General features: G+C 40.2%; 1 protein-coding gene across 4 annotated transcripts in view; it reads left to right on the top strand.

The window, feature by feature from the left end:
- The first annotated feature begins 4,505 nt into the window (after window positions 1–4,505).
- Window positions 4,506–20,841, top strand: part of HTT (huntingtin) — an 88,655-nt gene continuing 72,319 nt past the window's right edge. For 3 of the 4 annotated variants that reach the window (XM_075709560.1, XM_075709561.1, XM_075709558.1), the window contains exons 1-9: window positions 4,506–4,606; window positions 11,011–11,094; window positions 11,530–11,650; window positions 15,323–15,382; window positions 17,357–17,436; window positions 17,886–18,024; window positions 18,275–18,416; window positions 19,885–20,063; window positions 20,575–20,779. In XM_075709560.1, the coding sequence (XP_075565675.1) occupies window positions 4,506–4,606; window positions 11,011–11,094; window positions 11,530–11,650; window positions 15,323–15,382; window positions 17,357–17,436; window positions 17,886–18,024; window positions 18,275–18,416; window positions 19,885–20,063; window positions 20,575–20,779 (1,111 nt within the window). The remainder of the gene's footprint in view (window positions 4,607–11,010; window positions 11,095–11,529; window positions 11,651–15,322; window positions 15,383–17,356; window positions 17,437–17,885; window positions 18,025–18,274; window positions 18,417–19,884; window positions 20,064–20,574; window positions 20,780–20,841) is intronic. The other variant, XM_075709559.1, reaches the window with a different exon arrangement.

Here is a 20,841-nt window from a genome sequence, read left to right as displayed (position 1 = left end):
GAGACAATCCAACAACCCAACTGCTTTGTTCTGCTGGTGCAAGATATGGAAAGATCTATGGAATTCCATGGAGTTACTTGCATGAGATCAACCCTCCTTTTCTGTGGCTTGTGTTTCCAAGCATTTTTGTATGTAAGTCTTAATGTCTGCTTGTGCATACCTCATGAATCTATATATTTAGCTCAAAATTCAGAAACTGTGAAACAATGTACTAGTATCTTACTGGTTTACTTAATGCTTTTCAATGTTGTGACCAACAGAATAGAATCTTCATGCCTCAGGGTTGTTCTCTTAATATAAAAAAAACTGTCAGCTTTTTTTTTTTCCCTCTCCAGAGGTGAAGTGTTCATAATAGCGATGGTGTTATGTTTCTGGATTATAACAACAACAAAACAGTCTCAGTTGAAAAAAATGAGCACTTAAAAATAATTACTGTATAATAATAAATAGGAAAAAAACCTGTGGTATAACAAAGAGAGTGCTATTGAAAAATCTTAGCCTTTAATAGAAGATGTTGTATGTCTTCTTTTTTTCCCAAACCATTCTTAAAGCAGTAGATGTGAAGGGTTTTGATTATGAAAGAGAATTAGCTCCATCTCAGAATAAAATTATGTCTAATTTGAGAAATCAATAATAGAAGGTATTCAAAAACAACTAAAAATCCATTTTTAGAATGAACTTCAATTATTTTTCAAACAATACTGATGTAAGAAATTTCTCATTGCCATTTGTACAAACGAAGAATACTTGTTTACAAGTTATTAAAGTCAACAGAAGTAATATTATTTTACTTTGGTTTACAATTTAGTATTACACTAATTTAATATTGGAATGATCGCCTTCACTTTAGTATAGATTTTCAGAAAATACCTCTCTTTAGGAAGTACTCAGAAAATGGAATTAAAATGAAGAAATTAAGGAAAAGCATCTTGAAGCTAAGTTTATGTTTACTTTCATTTGAATTACCTGCCTGGCTCATTTTGGTGATGATGATGTCTCTTCTGCTGAATGTAGCATTCTTTTTTATTTTGTAATTTTTCTTATGGTGTAACTTAAGTTTTACACGAGATGTATGTAGCTTTTCTCGTGTTCCACATGTGTCCAAAACACCGGAATTTTTTCCAAGTATAGCGAAGCTGACTTAAATGTGATGTGCTAGTTCCAGTATCTCCAAACCACTGAATTTGTTCTTGTATGAGCTGTTTTCCTGGATGTTCTAGCATTGTTATTCCTGAAATAAAAAGCAAAACACTGCCGCATATCTCGACCACATGTATTACTGTCTAATGTGATTTATTTATGATGTCTGTCATGGTAGCCGGGATAGATAAAAGAAAAATTGTAATTTAAAAAAAAAAAAGCAATTTGTTGAAGCAGAAAATGTGTATTACATGCTGTAATTTCTTTACCAATGTAAGATTGTCAAATCCAGGAAAAAGTGCCCTACCTCTGTTGTATTTGCTCAATTGATACCTTATCTCATGGTCTGAATCTTGATTTCTACATAAATTCCTGTGTGAAAAGACAGAATTATTGGGATGGGCTGTTTTTCATTAAGACATTTACTGTGATAACACTATGAATGTGAATGCAAGATTGGTCCGTAGTAAGTGTAGCTCCACTTGTCATCAGCCTTACCGTGCATATTGAATTTTCTACTGTCGCCAAAGGAAACTAACCAGACTTCACTCTCCTGGAGAGAATTTATACCTTGATATTAGTTGGATTTGCGGTTTTTTGTATCAAATACTTTTCAACAGTAGGCTGCTTGTATTTTCAACATTTTGCCCTGTTTACGGAAAGGCTTTCACTGCAATCTTATGACATGTGTTGGAGGGTTAAGCACTCAATTACTATACGGAACAGCTTCAAATTAAGTGACTTCAACAATAATTTAACTGTGCTACGGTGTATTGCAGATTATCTGTGCATATGTTGAACTACATGGGCCAGTGGTCTCATGAAGTCTATTGGATTGAGTAGTACCAATTACCTGTTGAATTGTTCGTGGAAATGCAGAAACGCTGGCCTAAGTGTGACTTCGGGTCAGGGCAAAAAGTATTCTTCATGTCCTTGTCCAACTTCTTCTTAAAAACATTCAATCAAGAGGTAACCTATGCCTAGGTAGCCTGTGTTTAGGAAACCTTTCCACGTTTGTGATGTTCTTGGCTGTCTTACAGACAAGGTAAAAGCATGTTTCTTCTCCCCCCACCCTGGAGGTTGAGGTGAATTCATCATCATCCACTAAATTACATACAACCTTTTAGGTATTCCCTGTTACTCCATTGAGGTGGTGACTTTATTTTTCTTTGTGGTAATGATGGCTTTACAAAAATGCCTGTTCTCCAACCCTGCCTGCTCGCTCTTGCCCCTTGCCAGTTTTACATCACTTCATTTTTGGCAGTGCAGCTGTTTGTGGGGCTGCTATCTGAACAGGATCAGTGACATGGATATGTGACATGCAAAACCGTGGATCAGTAAATTTGAATTGGGAGAATCTACTGAGAAGGTACTTACCAGAGAAAAGCCTGATACCCCGGAGTTCTCTTCCAGTTACCCCAGCTCCTGGTTAATGAGCCAGCCGGTACAACGGGCAAAGAGGAGCTGCTTGCGGGCGGGCATTGCCCTGGGCTCCCGCTGGGGAGTCAGCAGCCCTTGGGCGACTGGCACACGTTCGGATCTAAAGCTTCAGAACAGGTTTGCAAAGACTGACTTGGTTGGTGGCTTCTTTAATCTTTGATAAGAGCTTACGATCTTTTTAATGTGCTTAAATTTATTTCAAAGTGTGGAGTGGCACATGCATTTATCACATGGTGTATGCTGCATTCCAGCTACGCTGTCAGTTTTTTTCAGGTATCACTTGCTAAATAAAAAATTCATGGCCATCCATATGTTCCAGAGGAAACTCTCTGCAAGCTGTATTGTAAAATAATCGGGGAAAAATACTCTTTTTACTTTAAAAGCTCACATTTTGTACACATTTATGATGAAATGGGGTTTTGCTGTAAGTTGAATCGCTTTCGGTACTGTGGATAGGTTTACTTTCAGAGGAATGTTTCAAATGGTTCATCTTCTTCTACTAACGTGCTAATAAGGTTAGCTGGCAGAGCAGTGTTTTACTGAATATTTGGCACAAAGGTGATCAGTAAGGTGGTTCTGTCATGGTTTACGTTGGCCTGACTAGCCGCAAGACGTGCGCTTCGCTTCTTTTGTCTGTCCCTGCTAGCAGTAACCAAGCTGCATGTTAAGTCATTGATGGGAATGTCTTAAAAGTTCCAAGAGCTGTTCTGCATTTCCATTGCTGGAGCGAACTTCGTGTGTTTGAGACGTAAGAGGAAGCGCCAGTTCCTAGCAGCTGTCATTTAAAGCGTGTGTCGGCGAGTAGGTGTATTAAAACGGGTGGCTGTCTTTGCAAAGTTCACTGTAGCGGTAACACAATCAGTGGCTTGAATGCTGAACACCGTCGCCCTTGCACAGCGTACGGTCACCGTGTGCCTCACGAGTGCGGAACGGGCCCTGCGGCGCGGGCGGGGGCAGCCCGCCGGCTCCCGCGCCACGTTCGGGTCCCGTGCCAGTGGGCCCCTCCCCCGCCTTCAGCCCCACCCCCACCGGGCTGCCTGCCTGCACGCGCGGTGGGGTGGGGGTGGGGGCTGCCTCTCGCGCGCGCTTGGGGCCCAGGCGGACGGAGCGCGTGCCCCCGCGCGGCTGGGGGCGGGGCCGGGCCGCCATCGGCGCCCGGCTCCCGCTTGGGCGGTTCCAGGTTCCCGGGGGAGGGGAGCGCTGCCGCCTCCCGAGCCCGGCTGCGAGCGGGGCCCCCCCGGGCGCGAGGAGGAGGCGGGGGCGGGGCGCTTGTCCCCTCCCGCGGGCGGGGCGGCCGCCTCCTCCCCCGCAGTGGGGGGCGCCGCGGTGCTGCCGGCCGGCGGGCGGGCTCTAGGACCCAGCGCCCCCTCGCCGCTGAGGCGCGGGGAGGGGGCGCGCCTGATCCGCAGCGGGGAAGGGGTGGAGCCCTCTTTCTGATTGGACAGAGAGCTTGCCGCTCTCCCTGCTGCCCCGCCCCCTGCCTGGCCCGCGTGCCTCCGTCTGTGTACGTACGTAACGGGTGCGCGTGACGCCAGGCCGGGGGTTGCGGTCGGCGCATGCGCGCCCGGCGCCGCTGAGGCCGGGGCGGGGCCCTTGCCCCGGGGTGGGCGGGGCAGCGCGGGGCGGGGGCGGGGCGGTGGCGTGGGGGCTGATGGGACGGATTCAAGATGGCGGCGGGGCAGCTGAGGGGTGCGCGCGGCCCCCTGCGGCGTCTCCCTCATTCATTGCGGCAGTGACGGGCGGCGCGGCGTGAGCTGGCGGCGGCGCCTCGGCTGCCTGCAGGGTGCCGGGCGGCCGGGAGGGAGCGAGTCCGGGAGAGGAGGAGAAGAGTCGGGCCCGCGAGGAGGAAGGCGGCCGCTGCCGGGCACCCGTGAGAGGGCGGGGAGGAGTGGCGGGTCGCTGCCGCCGGCGCGGGCGGAGCGGATATGGCCACCATGGAGAAGCTGATGAAGGCCTTCGAGTCGTTGCGCTCCTTCCAGCAGCAGCAGGGTCCGGCTGCCATCCCCGAGGAGCCGCTCCAGAGACCGTGAGTGACCCGCACCCGGGGGCTGGGGGCGGGCTCCCGGAACGCCTCGGCGACGTCCCCCCCTGCCCTGGGGGGGCCCGGCCGCCGCCGCCGCTCTGGGGCTGCTGGCAGCCCGGGGGGCAGCTGGCCGTCCCTGGAGGAGCGAGTCCCGGGGCCAGTCCTGCCCTTGGCGGGCGGCCGCTCCTGTGGACGTGTGTGGGAGTGCTGCCTGCTCTCTATTTAAGTTTAAGCTAGGAGTAACTTTCTGGGCCAGCACGCTTGAAAATACGGCAGTATGGGTAATGAACGGGAGGTGCAAGAACTCTACGTGAGTGCCACAGGCTGGTTCTAGGAAGTGAAACCTTATCGTCGGCTAAGACAGTGCTGGAAAAAAAGGCAAAAAAGCCTAAGCATAACTTAAAGCACTAAGCCTAGCAAAGTTACAGGCTGAGCTCTGGCACATCTGAGGGGAGTTGATGTGGATGTTTGTTTATGACAAACTTCACTTAAAGTCTTGTGCCGTGACTTTCTGCGCAGAGACCTCAGAGGAATTCGTTTAGATATTTCTAAATCCCTTTTGCTTTCCTAAACATTAGGGGCAAATGCATTGCATCCATACGGTATTCAGGTTTCCCGGGAGGCATTACTGGAGGGAAAGGGCGAGGAGCTGTTCAGTACCACAGTGCTGCCCCTTACGTTTGCATCCTCTAAAAATAACTTTTATTGAGCAGGTGAAAAGACAGTAAGATTTTTACAGGATAAATGCATGAGTTGCGCTATTGCTTTTTCTCCAGCTATTGAGGAGACAGAGAAGCAGAAGGGATGAGGAGCAGGTAACTTCTGAATCGGCAGTTGCGTAGTGTTTTGGCAGAGGATGCTCAGCAGTGGAGCTGGGCTCTTGGCCACCTGCTCCCACAGGGCGTTCTGGTATGGATGCCAACTAAATTATCATGGTTGATACTGTTTGGAGAGTGTTGTCTCAAACAATCTTAATGCATTTTCATGCTTTTGGGGCATAATAGATGAAGAAACTCATCTTCTTCATGAGCTAATTGTTTTTATTTGCCTTACTGGTCTGCAGGGACTAATCACTCTGTTACGTGCATTTTTTTTGTGCTAGTACTTCGTGTGACAGTGAGGATAGATGGCTGTGTATTTCTAGTCTTTCCTATATGTAGTTGAAAAAAAATCTGTCTAGAAAGTTATTGATGAGGTAGATCATGGTATTTCAAGAGAAAGTGCTGAAAATTATTTGTGATGCTTGCTGAGGGTTGTTGTGTTTGGTTTGAGTGTTTGAATTTAGGCTTACTTAACTCAAAACATTAAAAAAATTAGGGTTGTAGTTGTCCTTGTTGACTTTGGTTTGTGTTTAAAAATAGGCTGTATGTTTTCAGAAAGCTGGTGGTATTGCATGCCTCCAGGAGCTATACAAATTCAGTAACACCACTAAGCCTCATAAAAGCCTGTGAAAGGATATTGTGGCAGTCTGTGCTGAAGTTTCCCAAACTTGTAGTGAAATACTAGGTGACATCTTGAATGTCATTCACAATGCTGTCTGCAATTTTTTTTTTTTTCTGTTTGTAATGGACTGGTAAGTTGCCTATGTGTTTTCCTTGCATTTAGGGAGAGGTGTTCATCTTTATTGGGGTTCTCTACAAATAGCACTTAAATATTTTGTAGTTCTATGTGGTAACTTCATATTGTTCTATCTGTTTACTGTTGTAAAAGGATGCGAGCTTATCTGTCAGTAATGAAAGCATAAATTAATTGGTGAATGTCATAGCATAAATGCTACTGATTTGCTCTTTAATTGTTTCATTAGATATCTATTTGACATGGTCTATTAGATAAAAGTTGTCCTGTTGCCTAAATAAGACAAGTAAGAAGCTGTCATTCCTCGAGTTAAAGAGTAATCTCATTATTACAGGTGGTGGTAGACATTTTTTGGTGGACTTTTTTGTTGCAGTAAAACTAACTAACCACCTCTACTTTTTTTTTTTCCTCCCAAAATAAGCTACCTTGAATTACAACACAACAATGTTACCTCTACGTGATTAAAAATAACAATTAAAAAATAAATCCTTCCTGTTGGAGTAGGCAAAAATGGCCTTTTAAATATTTTTGGTAGAAACTGAGCATTCCACATCTGATTAGTGAATGAGTCCTATTAAGGACTGTCTCATGCTATGAAATGTTTTAATATCACAGAGATTGGGGCAGAGAAGACTTAATTGTTTGCACAACACGTATTGGAGTCTTTCTTCTCTTTATTGTAAGACAGTGAGTTCTGAACTCTTGATAAAACCGGTATTCTGGCTCTACTTTTTTTTATTAAAATATTAATTGAATTCAAGCTTTTACCAAGAAGGCAAGAGATTTTTCTGGTTTGAGAGATTTCAATTAGCAATAATCACGTGTTATGCTTTTATTATGCATTACAATCAGACGTCAGTTTCTGGCCCCCTCTCTTATCCCTCCATGGGTGTGGGTTTGGATTTTTTTCTTCCATGAAAACTTAGGGTGAGCTCTCTGCTCTCATGTTGCTTCTGTGCAACTCTGCTGAGGCACCTTATTGCTTCCATACCTATTTATAGCTTTTTCAGACCCTTAAGTTTTGGTTGGAGTTGGGTGTCTTATTTTGGATTAGAAAGCTCTCACTAACTTAAAATTTGATTAGTATGATGTAAAATTTCAGAGTTTACTCAGTGAAACTAAAAAGCAGATGGGCTGTCATGTGACATCCTGTATTTTCTGGTTTACTCTTTTTTACCTCCTATCAGTGAGTTGAGAGAATGACTTGCTAATGGTTCTTCTGGAAAAGTATTTGTCTTTGATTTGATTAATCCGAAGGTGGATTCTTCACCTTTTAACTTGTTAAGTTGTTCTAATAGTTAATTACTGTAGTTGTTTGTAATTGTGCCCTATTCTGATTTTATTGTTTTCCTTACATTTGATTCCAACCATTACCTTTACAGCAAAAGGTGCTGCAAGAGCCAAAGAGCTCTCCAGCAATATCCATTTTTCTATACTCATGAACTTTTCTGGATTTTTTTTATGTTTGACTGAAGTTGTGGTTGTAGATTGGTTTCGTCAGTGCTATATGTAGAGGTATCACAAATTTTTTGCTTAACTGAAGACCACATGAACTGCGGCTAATACCTATTGCCTGCTTATCAGTGGTGGTTCCTAGGTGGTTTTTTTGAGTTACCATTTCTAGGGTGTGTTGTAGACCTGTTCTACTTTATTTGACTATCCATTGTTGTCTGTGTTACAACATGTTGTTTGAAGTGTCCACCTTATTTGGGCTTAGTTTATTTCTTGATCCACTCATATTTCTGTTTGTTATTAATAGAATTTCTTTTGAGTTTCCCATTACTTTTCTCAAGTTCACTGTCAAGCCATTTGGCTTGGCCGTTTTTCTTAATGCTGATTCAGCTTCAGAGCTTCTGTACTCTTTTTACACATCCTTAATTCCAAGGCCTGATAACAATTAGCATCAGCAAACTGCGTGTCTTTGTAGCCAGGTCATCAGGACTTGGAGCGCAAAATGACCTGGGCTTGCTAGTTTTCTTATTTTGTTTATTAATCTTCTTGGCTAGAGATTGTCTGTAGAAGCATACAGAAGATTAAACTCCCCTGCCTGTGAGAACTGCTACTTCCAATATCTCCTGCCTTCTGTTATTCACCAAATTGAAATGACCTTACACTTGGGGCTTGCTACTTCAGCTCTCTTCTAAGAAATATGTGATGCTGCCGTTGTCCCTCTGGGTATGCTCATCAGCAGTTTGCCTGAAGACTTCATAATACTTCTGAATAGAGGGTTTTTTTTTTTTCCTTGTAAACAAAAATAGTGTTCTATCTCCAGATACTGTTCTGTTATCCTTCTCTCTCTGTAGGCACAGAAAATGTGTGCATGTGCACAATGTATGTTAAGTGTTTGTCTTCCACCTTTTCTTTCATCCCTTCAAAGGCTGATTTTTTGGAAGTGGAATAACCAAATGGCAGGTGAAAGATTCAGTACAACAGACTCTGTTGAATATTTGTTCTTCTTTCCCTTTGGACGGTAACTGATAGTCTTCACCTCTAGCTTCTGTTATTTCAGTTTAAATGGTAACTTGTTAACTATATGCATTCCTTCTAAGTTTTTGCATTAAATTTTCCCTATTCAGACCTTTTTAAAACATTTTAAGTTATTTCAGTGAGGTGGTAGATTCAGTGTTAGGTGAGCTCTCTGTTTACAGAAATCTGCTGAAGAGATTGGTCTGTAGTAGTCTCAGTAGTATTGAACACTACTGGTTGCCTTGCTCAGGGCTGTAGTGTGTGTAGATAATAAAGAACTTGCTTCTGAAAGAAGTCTCATTCAGCAATATCTCTAAGGTGTTTCGTATCTGAAATAGTGACCTTACGGGCAAATTCAGATGTACCTGTTCTATTCTTGGGTTGAATGTGTACTGACAGTGGTGCTCACAAGAGATGTGGGCAGTGCTAGGTAAAATTATCATGAAAGTTGAAATTACTTATTTGGTTTCTTAGGTGCCTGTTCACATCAATGGTACTTCAGTTGCAAAATCAGTTGGACCTTTTAGGAAGTATTTGCTGTTTTGTTAGAGATGATCTGAAAGTGGTGTTAAAGACTCTTTGGTGCTTTTTCAAGATAGAGAGAAAGACATTGTATGTCTTGATCAAATTCAGATTGGCTGCTTGTATTCTGTGAGTTGCTTAAGAACACAAGCCAAAGAAGAGCTCCTCTTTGAGGAACACTGAAGCTTACCTAAACAAAATACTGCCAAATGATAATGGAAAAAATGGTCTTGTTCAGAACTATTCCTTAAGCTTTTAAAAAGGGAAAGCATTTCTGTAGTGAGATGAGAGGACCCTTGGGAGAAAAACTGAAATCTTGAGAGCAAACTCTTCTCAACCCCCACTTCCAACCTGACTGAAGGAAAAGGACAGGGGTACTTGCAAAGAATGACATTTTTAAAAAACTGTACTATTATTTGAGCTGAAGCTCTTAAATATTACAGCTTACATCTTCAAATTTTTTGTCTGACTGTATTTTGAGTTAGGTTAATTTAATGTGCTTATTGGCTACTTGCTGTTGGTCCTTTATGTTGTGTTAACTATAGCAAAGTATCTCAAGGCTGTTCACATCGTTTTCCAACTTCTAGTTCAGAAACACTGTTTTGCTATTTGATGGTTTTGCTGTCTTTGTTAAGACAAAAAACTAAATGCTAAAGATACAGGTAATCAATTTTCACTTGGAAAACAAAAGGGAAGATTCTCTGTGAATGTGACTGAAGAAGCAGGTATGTCCTTGTGAAATGGACCCGGGAGATGCACCTTGTGTGCAGCTTGGCTTCAGTATTGCTACTGGCTAATTATTTAAAAGTCACGTCTGCTTGCCTAGGAGTGATTCCGTGACAGTAAAGTTAAAAGTAGGAGATACTGCATACAATGAAATAATATTTCACAGTCGTAGTTGTGACTCTCTCTTGCTCCCTTTTTTCCAGTTCCTTTGTTGGGGGTGGAGCAGGGAAGAAGCTTCTGTTCTAGACTAAGCTGTAAAGGGTTATAGGGGCTTATATCATGTTGAAGTGAATGTTAAATTTTGCAAAGTAGAAACTTTTCATACTGTGCTCTGCATCGCTTGTAGATATGCATTCTTTGATTCTGTGAATTTTATTCTCTTCGTTTTATGCTCGTTTGCTGTGAGTTGACTAAGCTTGGCCTTTCCTGGACTATACCAAGTGTTGCTATAGAGATTTTTCTTGTTGGGCATAGGCTGTGTCTAGGGCTTTGGTATTTTTATAGTTACAAAACCATTTGGAGGAATATGGTGTACGATAGGATTGCATCCTTTCCAGTTCAGATACGAAATGGTTGATTTAATAGAACTCTAAGTTTCAAGAACTTGCCAGACACACAAAAAAAAAAATCTAAGGTGATACTACGTGTAAGGAAGGTCGTTTTAAAAGTGGTATTTCTTAGGTCTGCAAGGCTTGTTCTTACGGCTTATTTTCCCCAACCTTTTCCTTTCTGTCAGTTTCTTTATTTCAGCTTTGTTCTAGGTCTGCTCCACTTTTTCCTTCCTGTCCCTTCACTCCTCTTCATTCTTCAGTTTTGTTTCCCAAATATTTTCTCAATGAGAGTTGTGGAATTACTGATATTCCCTGTTAAATGGTTCATTCTTTGTCTAAGTTTGTGTCCTTCCCTTTGCTTGTGTGCTTGCATGCTCTCAGCAGCAGTTAGTATATGTAGTCCTGGAACTACAGGTAGTTGGCATACAGCTGTTTACATAATGACCAGCAGAGTGCTGCTATTTCTTGTGTAATCATTAGTTACTACTCTTGCTAAAGTGTTTAAATGGTCACTGCTCACTTTTGAAGTCTTATCTCAAACTCATTATCGTTGTGTTCTTCTTCTAGAAAGAAAGAACTTTCGACTACCAAGAAAGATCGAGTGAATCATTGCCTAACAATATGTGAAAACATAGTTGCTCAGTCTTTAAGGTAAGACAATGTCTTTAATTTATTATGGCATTAATATGAATAGCTACATTGGAGTGTTAGTTATTTGGAGGCTTTCTGATAATTGCTGATTTTAAATGCTCAACTTCTTTTCAGAAGTAAAATGGCACTTTTTTCATACCAACCCAAAATCTAAGAAGTAATTTTGTTTAAGTATTGGTAGAGTAGGCATTATCATTCTACCTCAGACAGAGAAACTGAGGCACAGAGGTCAAATACCTTGCCAGATTATGTAGAAAGGAGCAGGGAAATGATCTCCCAACTCCTAATGAAGTGCTTTAATCCACCGAATGTCTTCTCGTCTTGTATAACTGTGTATAGTGTATGTGTAGTTGGATTCTGAAACCCCCTCAAAAACAGCATCGGTGTTCGCTTTCCATAGTGCGCATTGTAATTTTCTAATGTTTCTTTATTTAGAAATTCTCCAGAATTTCAGAAACTGCTGGGGATTGCTATGGAACTGTTTCTCCTCTGCAGTGAGGATGCAGAATCTGATGTCCGGATGGTTGCTGATGAATGCCTTAATAAAGTTATTAAAGTAAGAACTTTTATATACTCTACTACCAGATTTTACCTCTTCTTGATACAGTGTCCTTTATGAATTCACACTGATGTTCTTTTAGTTGCTTTTTATTGTCAATAATACCTCATAATGTAAGAGGTTAAGTAGGCTGCTTTACTAAATTCTGTATGTGCTCTTAGGAGAGCTTTTTATGCCCAGATCAAGATATTTAACTTGTCTTCTGTCATTCATCATTCTAATCTGTTCTTTTCTTCAGTTGTTCATTAACTTTGTTCTCTTCAAGTTAAGCAAAACAAGAATGTGGCCTTCTCTAAAATCGTCTTGTTGTATGGGAGGCGTACTCTATTATTGTTCTGTAAACGTAAAAATACTTAACACAACGAAAGGCAAAAATATTATTAAAAAGCTGACTGAAAGATGTAGTGGCTTTTCATTCCAAACTAGTGGTATGCTGTAATTCAGGTAGGGTGATTTGCTGACACTTGGAGGAGAAGCTTTTAGGCAATAATTAGGATAAATATGGTGTTCTGGAGGTTGTTTATTACCCTACTGTGATCCAGAATGAAGGGCTTGTTGGAGCACAGCAGGTGGGCATTCATATGAGGTCAGGCAAGGTCTAAATCTTGATTCAAAGTATCTTAAAATGAACCTCTTGAGTAATTGCTGTGAGCTGCTGCTTCCAGGACAGGTTTACCTTCACCTGCCCTTTCTTTTCTTCCCCACCTCCCCGTTTTCTGAAATACCTGACCTTTGAGTCAATGTAATGTACCTGCATAATTAATCTAGTTGGTGCAAAGTTTAAGTGCTTTAGGAATATGCAAATAATAATTTTCTTTAGTATGAAGAGGTGTGTAGAAGCAAGCAAACAAAACATGCCTATTTCTGTAGGGATTTCTCTTGGATAAATTCTCTTTGTTTGATATCTGAATGAATTAAGTTTTGGGGGTTGAGCTTGTGGCTGAAAGTTGTATGGAGAAAGCTTACTGGTTATGTAGTGTATTCCATAATGATAGGGAATAATGAAGTGCAAATGTCTCTTGCTTTTTTTGTTTTGCCCTGTAGCGCTCTGCTCTATTCATTCTGATTTAAATGTTTTTCCATTTGCAGGAGTCTAGCACTCTATGAAATGCATGCACCATTACATAACTTAATTTGTTTTAAAAGATGCTCTGAAACAGTTCTAAAGAATGCAGACTTTCTTCCTTCTTTCCACCAAACTCTTCTGTAGGCTTGGTTTAAAAGTGACCTCTTTAATTCACCAATCTATTTAATATTACTGCTTTCTGGCATGTTTCCAGGTAACTTGAAAAACTTTAATTTTTTTTTTTCTTCAAATCTTTGTATGGTAATTTGTTTTGTTTTAAAGATTAAAGTGACTTTAAATGATGGAGTCTTGTATCAGTCATTAAGCTTGCCAGTTGGTCACAGCTATGAAATGGTAATAGTTGTGACATTCCAACCACATGGATGTATCAGACTGTTATTGAAGCTGGTCATAGTTTGTATTCTGTTTTTATGTTTTATGCTATGTGGAAGCAACTTAGTCTTTAGGCAGATGCACTCTTGTGTATAAACGCAGATACAAAACATGCTCAGTTGTATTTTTAGTCACAAAAGTAGCAGGGATGCTTGTGATGAGTGGAACAGAGCCGTCGGGCCCCTGAGTGTGCATATTGGTCAACGTTCAGCTTTTTTAGTACCTCGGGCATTTTTGAAACTAACTCTGTTGCTAGAAAGATGCTTTGTATTTTCTCTCTTTAAATACAAGAACATAGATGTAAGCATTATTTGTGCAACTGTCTGGAGTTTATGCTCATTAGTATAATGAAAATACTAACACTTCTGTGTAGACAAGGCTGTAAACTGAAACAGCAGATAAGTTTAGATAAACACTCTATAGGTCATCTTTAAGTATCACTACACTTACCTGTCAGAACCTCACAGACGGCATAAATGGCTCAGTTTAAATAGCTTTGGAGATACCTTCATTTAAAAGAAAAAATACCAAGTTGGGAGTTACCAGGTTTCAGTGGGTAAGGTGTTACTGAAGGTGTCTTGTTTCTGAAGCTGGTGTATGATGATGCAGTATTCTCTGTGCTAATGATACTGGTGGGACTGCGCACACAGACGGAAGTACAGTTGGTCTCGGTAATTGGGATTTATTATTTGTAGTAATTTGGAGTTGACTGTGCTTATAATTTTTTCTGATTGGGATGGCTTTTTAGATTCTAGCCTGCTAAAAATACTAGTATATACTAGTAAAAAGAGTTGCTCCAGTTGAGTGTGGTGTAAGGACAACTTACCCTTGAAGCCAAAGTAGTAGCTGGTGCCTTTTTGTGTGGCTTGATATCCTTATATACAGGAGAGTGAACTTCCCATAAAGATTAAGCTTTATGAAGTAAGTGAGATTTATCCCTACCTACTGTCATCTAGGCACCTGCAGTTAATAGTTGGGATGCTTATGACAATATAAAGATACAAGCCAGGTAAGATTTTTCTGGGGAATTTAATACCATTTTATTACAATGACTGGCATAATTGGGGGGAATGAAGTTTTGGGGCATACAGTTTTAGGCAAGGGGAGTCATGCTCTGGAGGAGCCACAGGCACTTCACTGACCATGCTTAAGCAGTTGTGGCCTCTACATCAGCATGTGCCATGTAAGAGTAATCCTGTGATGTGAACTTAGTGGTTGGGGGTCAAGAACGCAGATAAAAAATTAGAAATCATTAAATTATTGGGCAAGAAATAAAGAATGAAATACTAAACATCATAGCACTGTCTAAATACATAATGTAGGCCCTTGCACATTGTATGAAGCTCTCATTTCATCTGAGGAAGTGGTGGTGGAAATGTACATAAATAGTAGCATGCGCTAGGAAAAAAAAGGAAGGGGAAGGGTAGTCATGTATGCAAAATCTTCTATAGGAAGAAGTTATATACAGTGGAACTATTTTCATATTTTTTTTCTTCTCTGCGGTTTTAATGATGGGAGAATGATCGAGTTGAGGTGAACAGAAAATTACTACTTCTTGGTGCTTACTTTCATTTCACGTACGCCAGTTCTTAGCCAGACTGCAGGTTCAAACTACAATGTATGCTCTGTCGCACTATGCTTGATTAGATCCTGGGATGCGATACTTCTGGTGTCCAGAATACCTTGTAATAAATGGATGCAGAAAATAGGCTAATTCATGAAAGAAGGTGTTTTCAAGGGCTGTGAAAGGGAATGGTACAAATACAGCCTCAGTTTGAGAAATAGTAGGAAGCTACTTGATGCTGGGGGTGTATAGCAGGGAATACCTCTCGCTGCTTGTGAATACTATTTTTGTGTTTTAATGTTCTATTCGTGGGTATCTATTTCTGCCGATTGCCAAAAAGCATGTTAGGTTGGCTCTGCTTGTAGTCTGATCCCATATGGCCTTTTTTAGGTAGAATGGGTAAAGCAGTCAGTATTAACTGCAAATAACTGTTAGAGTTTGTGGAATTTGTCCACATTTCTGTTTTGTGTCTGTGTGAAAGATAAAGGTGTCTCTTTTCAGTATTTATCACTTTCCTGATTATTCATCAAATATAGGGATAGTTAGTTCTGTACCTTTTTTGAAGCTGTTTTATTGCAAGTGTAACTTTACTCCTGTAAAGTGCCTCCCCTCTGATACAGTATGTTCTCAATGCATTTTATTGCAGGCTTTGATGGATTCCAATCTTCCTAGGTTGCAATTAGAACTGTATAAAGAGATTAAAAAGGTGAGTTTCTTTCATGTCCTTTTGAAATATGGTACTTAGTGTTTTAGTATATTGGAATGTGGCGTTAGTGTAAATAAATAGTGTATGTCTTTTAAGATCAAGGTCAAAGCTTCACTTTGGAAGGATCCGTGACTGTTTAATGTATTATTCTACCCAGTTCCTCACCGTTGGCCGCATTGTTTAGATTTAACCACTCTTGAAAGCTTATCTGGCAGGAAATGTGTGAGCATTTGGTGTGAGCAGCAGTCTGAGTTAACCTTAGTGACTCTGCACCCAAATGAGTAATGCGTATGCATGATGTTTGTGCCACTGACTGAGCTGGAAAGAATAACTTCAAGCAAAAGGGTGGTGAAAAGTAGGTGGAGGACAGTGACATTCTTAATTTGACATAACTTCTTGGAGAAATCATTTGATCAAGACCTGAAGTGACCTGGTACAAGTTTTAACTACTTTGCTTTGTGAATGTGTGATGTATACTTACAGCTTCTGTAAGAAGCATAGGTGAAAATACTGAAGCATCTCTCTTTGCACCAAAAGTCACAATTTAATATGGAAGAATTTTAGTAATAGCCTTTTTTAAGTATGTGACTACGAAAGAAAAATGCTGTGTTGAGGACAGTATCACTGAAATCATGTCTTTGTTATATGTTTATAGATGCAAGGCTTGTATAGAGAGAAAAATATAGATGTTATTTGTTGGACAGTAATGCTGTTGCTTTTTGTTACATTTCTTTGGGAATGATAGGACTCTAGAAAATAAAATAAGTAACAAACAACATTGATAGCTTTTCTTCCGTCACATGTAGACTACTTGTAGGCCCTGTATCAATATCCTACTGTATTGTTGTACCTTAATGTCATTCAAAATTTTTGAGGGTATAGAAATAGATGTCTAGCTAATTAACAAAAAAAAACCCAAAACCCAGCCAACATAAATAAAAATTGCTCTGAAGTTTCTGCATGTTATGACCAGGTGCAGGAGGAAATATTTTGTTGTTCAGATGGCATGTGCTGCTTGAATAGTTGCTCTCAGATTGATGGCAGAGGCAAGAGAGAGAGGTAGCAGGCATAACAGAAGCACCCAGCAGACTGAATTTTGTTTGTGCATGAGCGGGGTCACTTTAGGAGCTGTGCCAGAATCTGTTGTTTGGCTCTGAACCTGAAAAATGCCCATTTTGTAATTCAGATGCAAGTTTTTTTACTTGTCATGCTAACAAGACTGTGAGCCTTTTATATACTAGCTAAAGAAAATAAGAAAGAAATGACAGTGTCTGTCTTCAGGGGGACTTGATTTGAGAAGCATTTTGGTTAGGTTTGAACTACATTAGGTAGCCAATTTGTCTTAGACATCTATTGCCTTCCATAGTTTCTGTATTTCCAACAATACTAAGGAGCTTTACTATATCTTTAGACACTGGGTCTAAAGGCATTCTGGCTCAGTCAGGTGTACAACTGAAGGTGTCAGTACAGACAAATAGATACTAAACTTTAGCATGCAAGCCATTTTGAAGTGATGCAGATCAATATGTGGATTGTTTTTGTGAACCTTGTTTATTTGCATATCTCCACTACTGTAAATGTTATGCTGCATTTATATCTGTGCAAGTGTTTCCTTTTTTTTTTTAAAGATTCTCATATCATCAGTGTTTCTTTGTTGGTTGATGACTTTCTCTGTGGTATTTTAAGCTGATTTCAGCAGAGTGGAGATCTCAGACATTTCCTTCTCTGTCTTGGTGTTCCTTGTTATTCATTTTGGGTCACTTGGAAAATTCCTAATACCAGCTAGAAAAACGAAGGCAGTCATAGAGCTGACTTGACTTCCTTTTGGCTAAAGGAAATTCATGGCTTCCAGACACCTGACATTTTTATCTGTTTAAGTACAATGGTATAAAAATGCATACTGTTGTATATTACAGGTATTTTTTAGGAAATGATTTTGCTTGATTAAATGTAACGATTATATACTCTGTCTAGAATGGTGCTTCCAGAAGTCTACGTGCTGCACTCTGGAGGTTTGCTGAGCTTGCCCATCTAGTTCGGCCTCAAAAATGCAGGTAAACATATCCTAGTAATGAATGTTCCGAAGAACGTTTAACAAAATATAGATGTTAACGAAATGTTACTGTTTTCAAGTTTTAAATATGGAATTGGGAGGTTGGAAGAATTCCTATCGCATTCTTCTCTCTGAAGTAGTTTTATTTGATTAGCTAGTTTTTCTTTTAGCCGAGTTCCAGTTCTGTGCTCTACATGACTCTGGGGAAAGGAGGGGAAAAACTTGTGAAGACAGTGACTTTTATTTTTTGAAGTGTATTCTCTTTAGTTCTACCTTAATGTCTGCAAATTGTATTCAGAAGACTTTCTCTTTTTTCTACATTCTATGTAGCTAACAGGTACTCTTTTTTTTATGATCTAGTAATCCCACGGAATTTGGGTATGAATTAAATGTTTAGATGGGTACAGTTGTTCTGATCTCAAATTAGTTTTTCTCCTTTGCCATACTTAGGCCGTACTTAGTGAACCTTTTGCCCTGTCTAACACGAATAAGTAAGAGACCTGAAGAATCGGTACAAGAGACGCTAGCTGCAGCAATACCAAAAATCATGGCAGCGTTTGGCAATTTTGCAAACGACAATGAGATTAAGGTATCTTTCTTTAGCCTATTAGTGCTCCCTGTTACATCTCAAAGCGCAGTAAGCTATCAGCATTATCAGTCAGATGTTACAGCAAGCAGTGTTACAGCTGCATGTCTGCATTAAGGCAAAAGTTGTCCTTGCTTGATGTACTTTAAGTAATGCTTTGAATGAATGAAAAATACATTTGCTGAATTGTTAATTCACTTCTGTCTCCTTTTCTTTCTCATAAAAAGTTAAGTAAGATATCTTCTGGTTTTAGGTTTTATTGAAGGCTTTCATAGCTAACCTTAAATCCAGTTCCCCTACTATCCGTCGAACAGCAGCAGGATCAGCAGTAAGCATCTGTCAACATTCGCGAAGAATGCAGTATTTTTATGCCTGGTTATTGAATGTACTTTTAGGTAAGATTGGGGGGGGGGGGGGCAATAAATTTGCTTCAGGTGTAAGTAACATGAAATTTTTTTCCATGTGAGACACTTATCCTATGTGAGAGGTTTTCAGGCAAAGCAAGGATACTTAGACTACCAGTTACATTGTTAGTGCTTTCTCTATTTCATATTAAGTTAGATGAAGATACGACTAAAGCTATTTGTATCTCTTGTATGTGCTGCAATACTAATTCAGTAATGTTGAAAAGAAACAGCCAAAGCTAGGGAAGCAAGGAGGCTGTTGGAAAACGAGGAGGTCTAGGGATTCTGGCAGAACTTGCTCAGGAGTCTGTAAAGACTTGCATTGTTCAGCAGTTTGGTTGTTAGTGCAGCAGGTCTGAGGCGGAGGATATTACTGATACTCTCTGGGTCATCAACACATACCCTGTAACCTTTTTTAGAAGTACCACCATGTAGATTCTCTGTTGAAAACCTGACTTAGACCAGAAAAGGAATTTTTTTATTTAAAAGCACACAACTTTGCATCTGGTATTGCTTCCATATTTCTTCAGCTGGGACGTTTGCATGGTCTTCGGGTTGTTTTGCAACTCATGATGAGACACTTGTCTGGACTGTAGTGGAAACTTTTTGCCTCAGTTTTGTTACTGACGAGGGGTTCTTTATTGTGTAGACTATATTGCAAAAGGAGAGGTAAGCAAGACCAACAGATGCATAAAGCATTATCCTGTTAACCTGTCTTCTTTTAAGAATGGGTGAAAAAGTCAAATGCCACATAGTGACTTCCCTCACTCTGTGTGACTTCGAAGTGGTGTACTTCTGTGCACGTGTTGTTCTTTCCTGCCTCAAAAGTGGTGTTTTATAATGTCCTGGCAATGGTACTGAATTCAGACAGGAGCCCTAATTGGAACTCTGTGAATTGATTCCGATTCTCCCCCCTTGCATAGAATGTTGTATTTTCTTACATAACTTATGTTTGTTCCTAATATGTTTTGGGTTTGACTCTGTGATTAGCAAGTAGGTATATGGAACAAAGTTCCAAATACTTGAGGGAGGAGGCAAAAGTGTAAATCTCATTCATTAGGATAGTAGCACGTGTGTGTGAGAAGGAATTATGTTTGGCCTTAATTAAGCTGCCAAGTGGAGAGAGGAGGCAGATGAAGGGAGCAAGAAAGTCTAGATCACTGCATGAAAGCATCAGGTATTACAAAAAAGAAAATTTTTTTATCTTGTTATTGAGTGAAAAGAGGTAGGGAACAGGGAATGTGAGACAGGGTCCTCTGATCATTCTCCCACACTGCTTAAATAATTGTCAGGAATATTAAATAATGCATATAAAGTGTTCCTAAGTCGCTGCTAGGTTTTTGTTTTCTTTCTTTTTTTTTTTTTTTAAGAAGCTATTATATGGACTACATGAAATAACATTTGTGTCAAAACTAACCACTGCCAATAAGTGATTTAGCTGCTTCTTTTCTGCCCCAAGGCTTGTTGATACCTGTAGAAGATGATCATCCTACTCTTTTAATTCTGGGTGTTTTACTTACACTAAGGTATCTCATACCTTTATTGCAACAACAAGTAAAGGATACCAGCCTGAAAGGCAGTTTTGGTGTAACAAGAAAAGAAACAGAGATTTCACCTTCACCAGAACAACTTATACAGGTAAAATACAAATAGTAACCCTAACCTGAAGAGTACTAATTGGAAGGAAAAGAAATAAATCTTGCATGTAGTATGATACAACACTAGTTGGTATTGAACATTCTGCATTCTTTTTTCAAATTTTTTCAAATTCATCTCTGTAAATGATAGTTGGTCCAGTGACTGGAACTATTGATAAATAATGTTCATGACCAGAAATCCCAGAAAAATGCGTCAGCAGTACTTGTTAGGTGTTCCAAAAGGAGCTAAAGAACTTCATAATCATTATGATGTTCTTTGATGCGATTCCTCCTTCTATAACAATAAACAGAAACAACAGACTTCTACCAAAAAGGCAGTTGAATGGCTACAACTAATTGACGTTTTTCACTTGGAAGAGTGTGGTGAAGATTAGATACAGCAAATGTCAGTCATTTTTAATGCATCACTGAAATTTAACGTGGTATATGAGAAGAAATGTCATGTATTCTGTCTTCATAGAGACTTACTCAAGTACTTTGTTGGGTTGTAGGTTTATGAATTGACTCTGCATTACACCCAGCATCAGGACCATAATGTTGTGACTGGAGCTTTAGAATTATTACAACAACTCTTTAGAACACCACCACCTGAACTTCTCCATGCCCTGACCGCTTCAGGGGGCATTGCGCAGGTCAGTGTGTCCAAAGATGAATCTGCCAGCAGGAACCGCAGTGGGAGCATAGTGGAACTGATAGGTAAGCTATATTTTTGGAAATTCAAGTAAAAGTACATGAACATATGTCACCAGCTCTGTTTC

The sequence above is a fragment of the Pelecanus crispus genome, chromosome 4 (genome assembly GCF_030463565.1).
Source record: "Pelecanus crispus isolate bPelCri1 chromosome 4, bPelCri1.pri, whole genome shotgun sequence".
NCBI lineage: Eukaryota > Metazoa > Chordata > Aves > Pelecaniformes > Pelecanidae > Pelecanus > Pelecanus crispus.
Note: the sequence above shows the minus strand (reverse complement) of the source record. Positions and strands in the feature narration are given on the sequence as shown.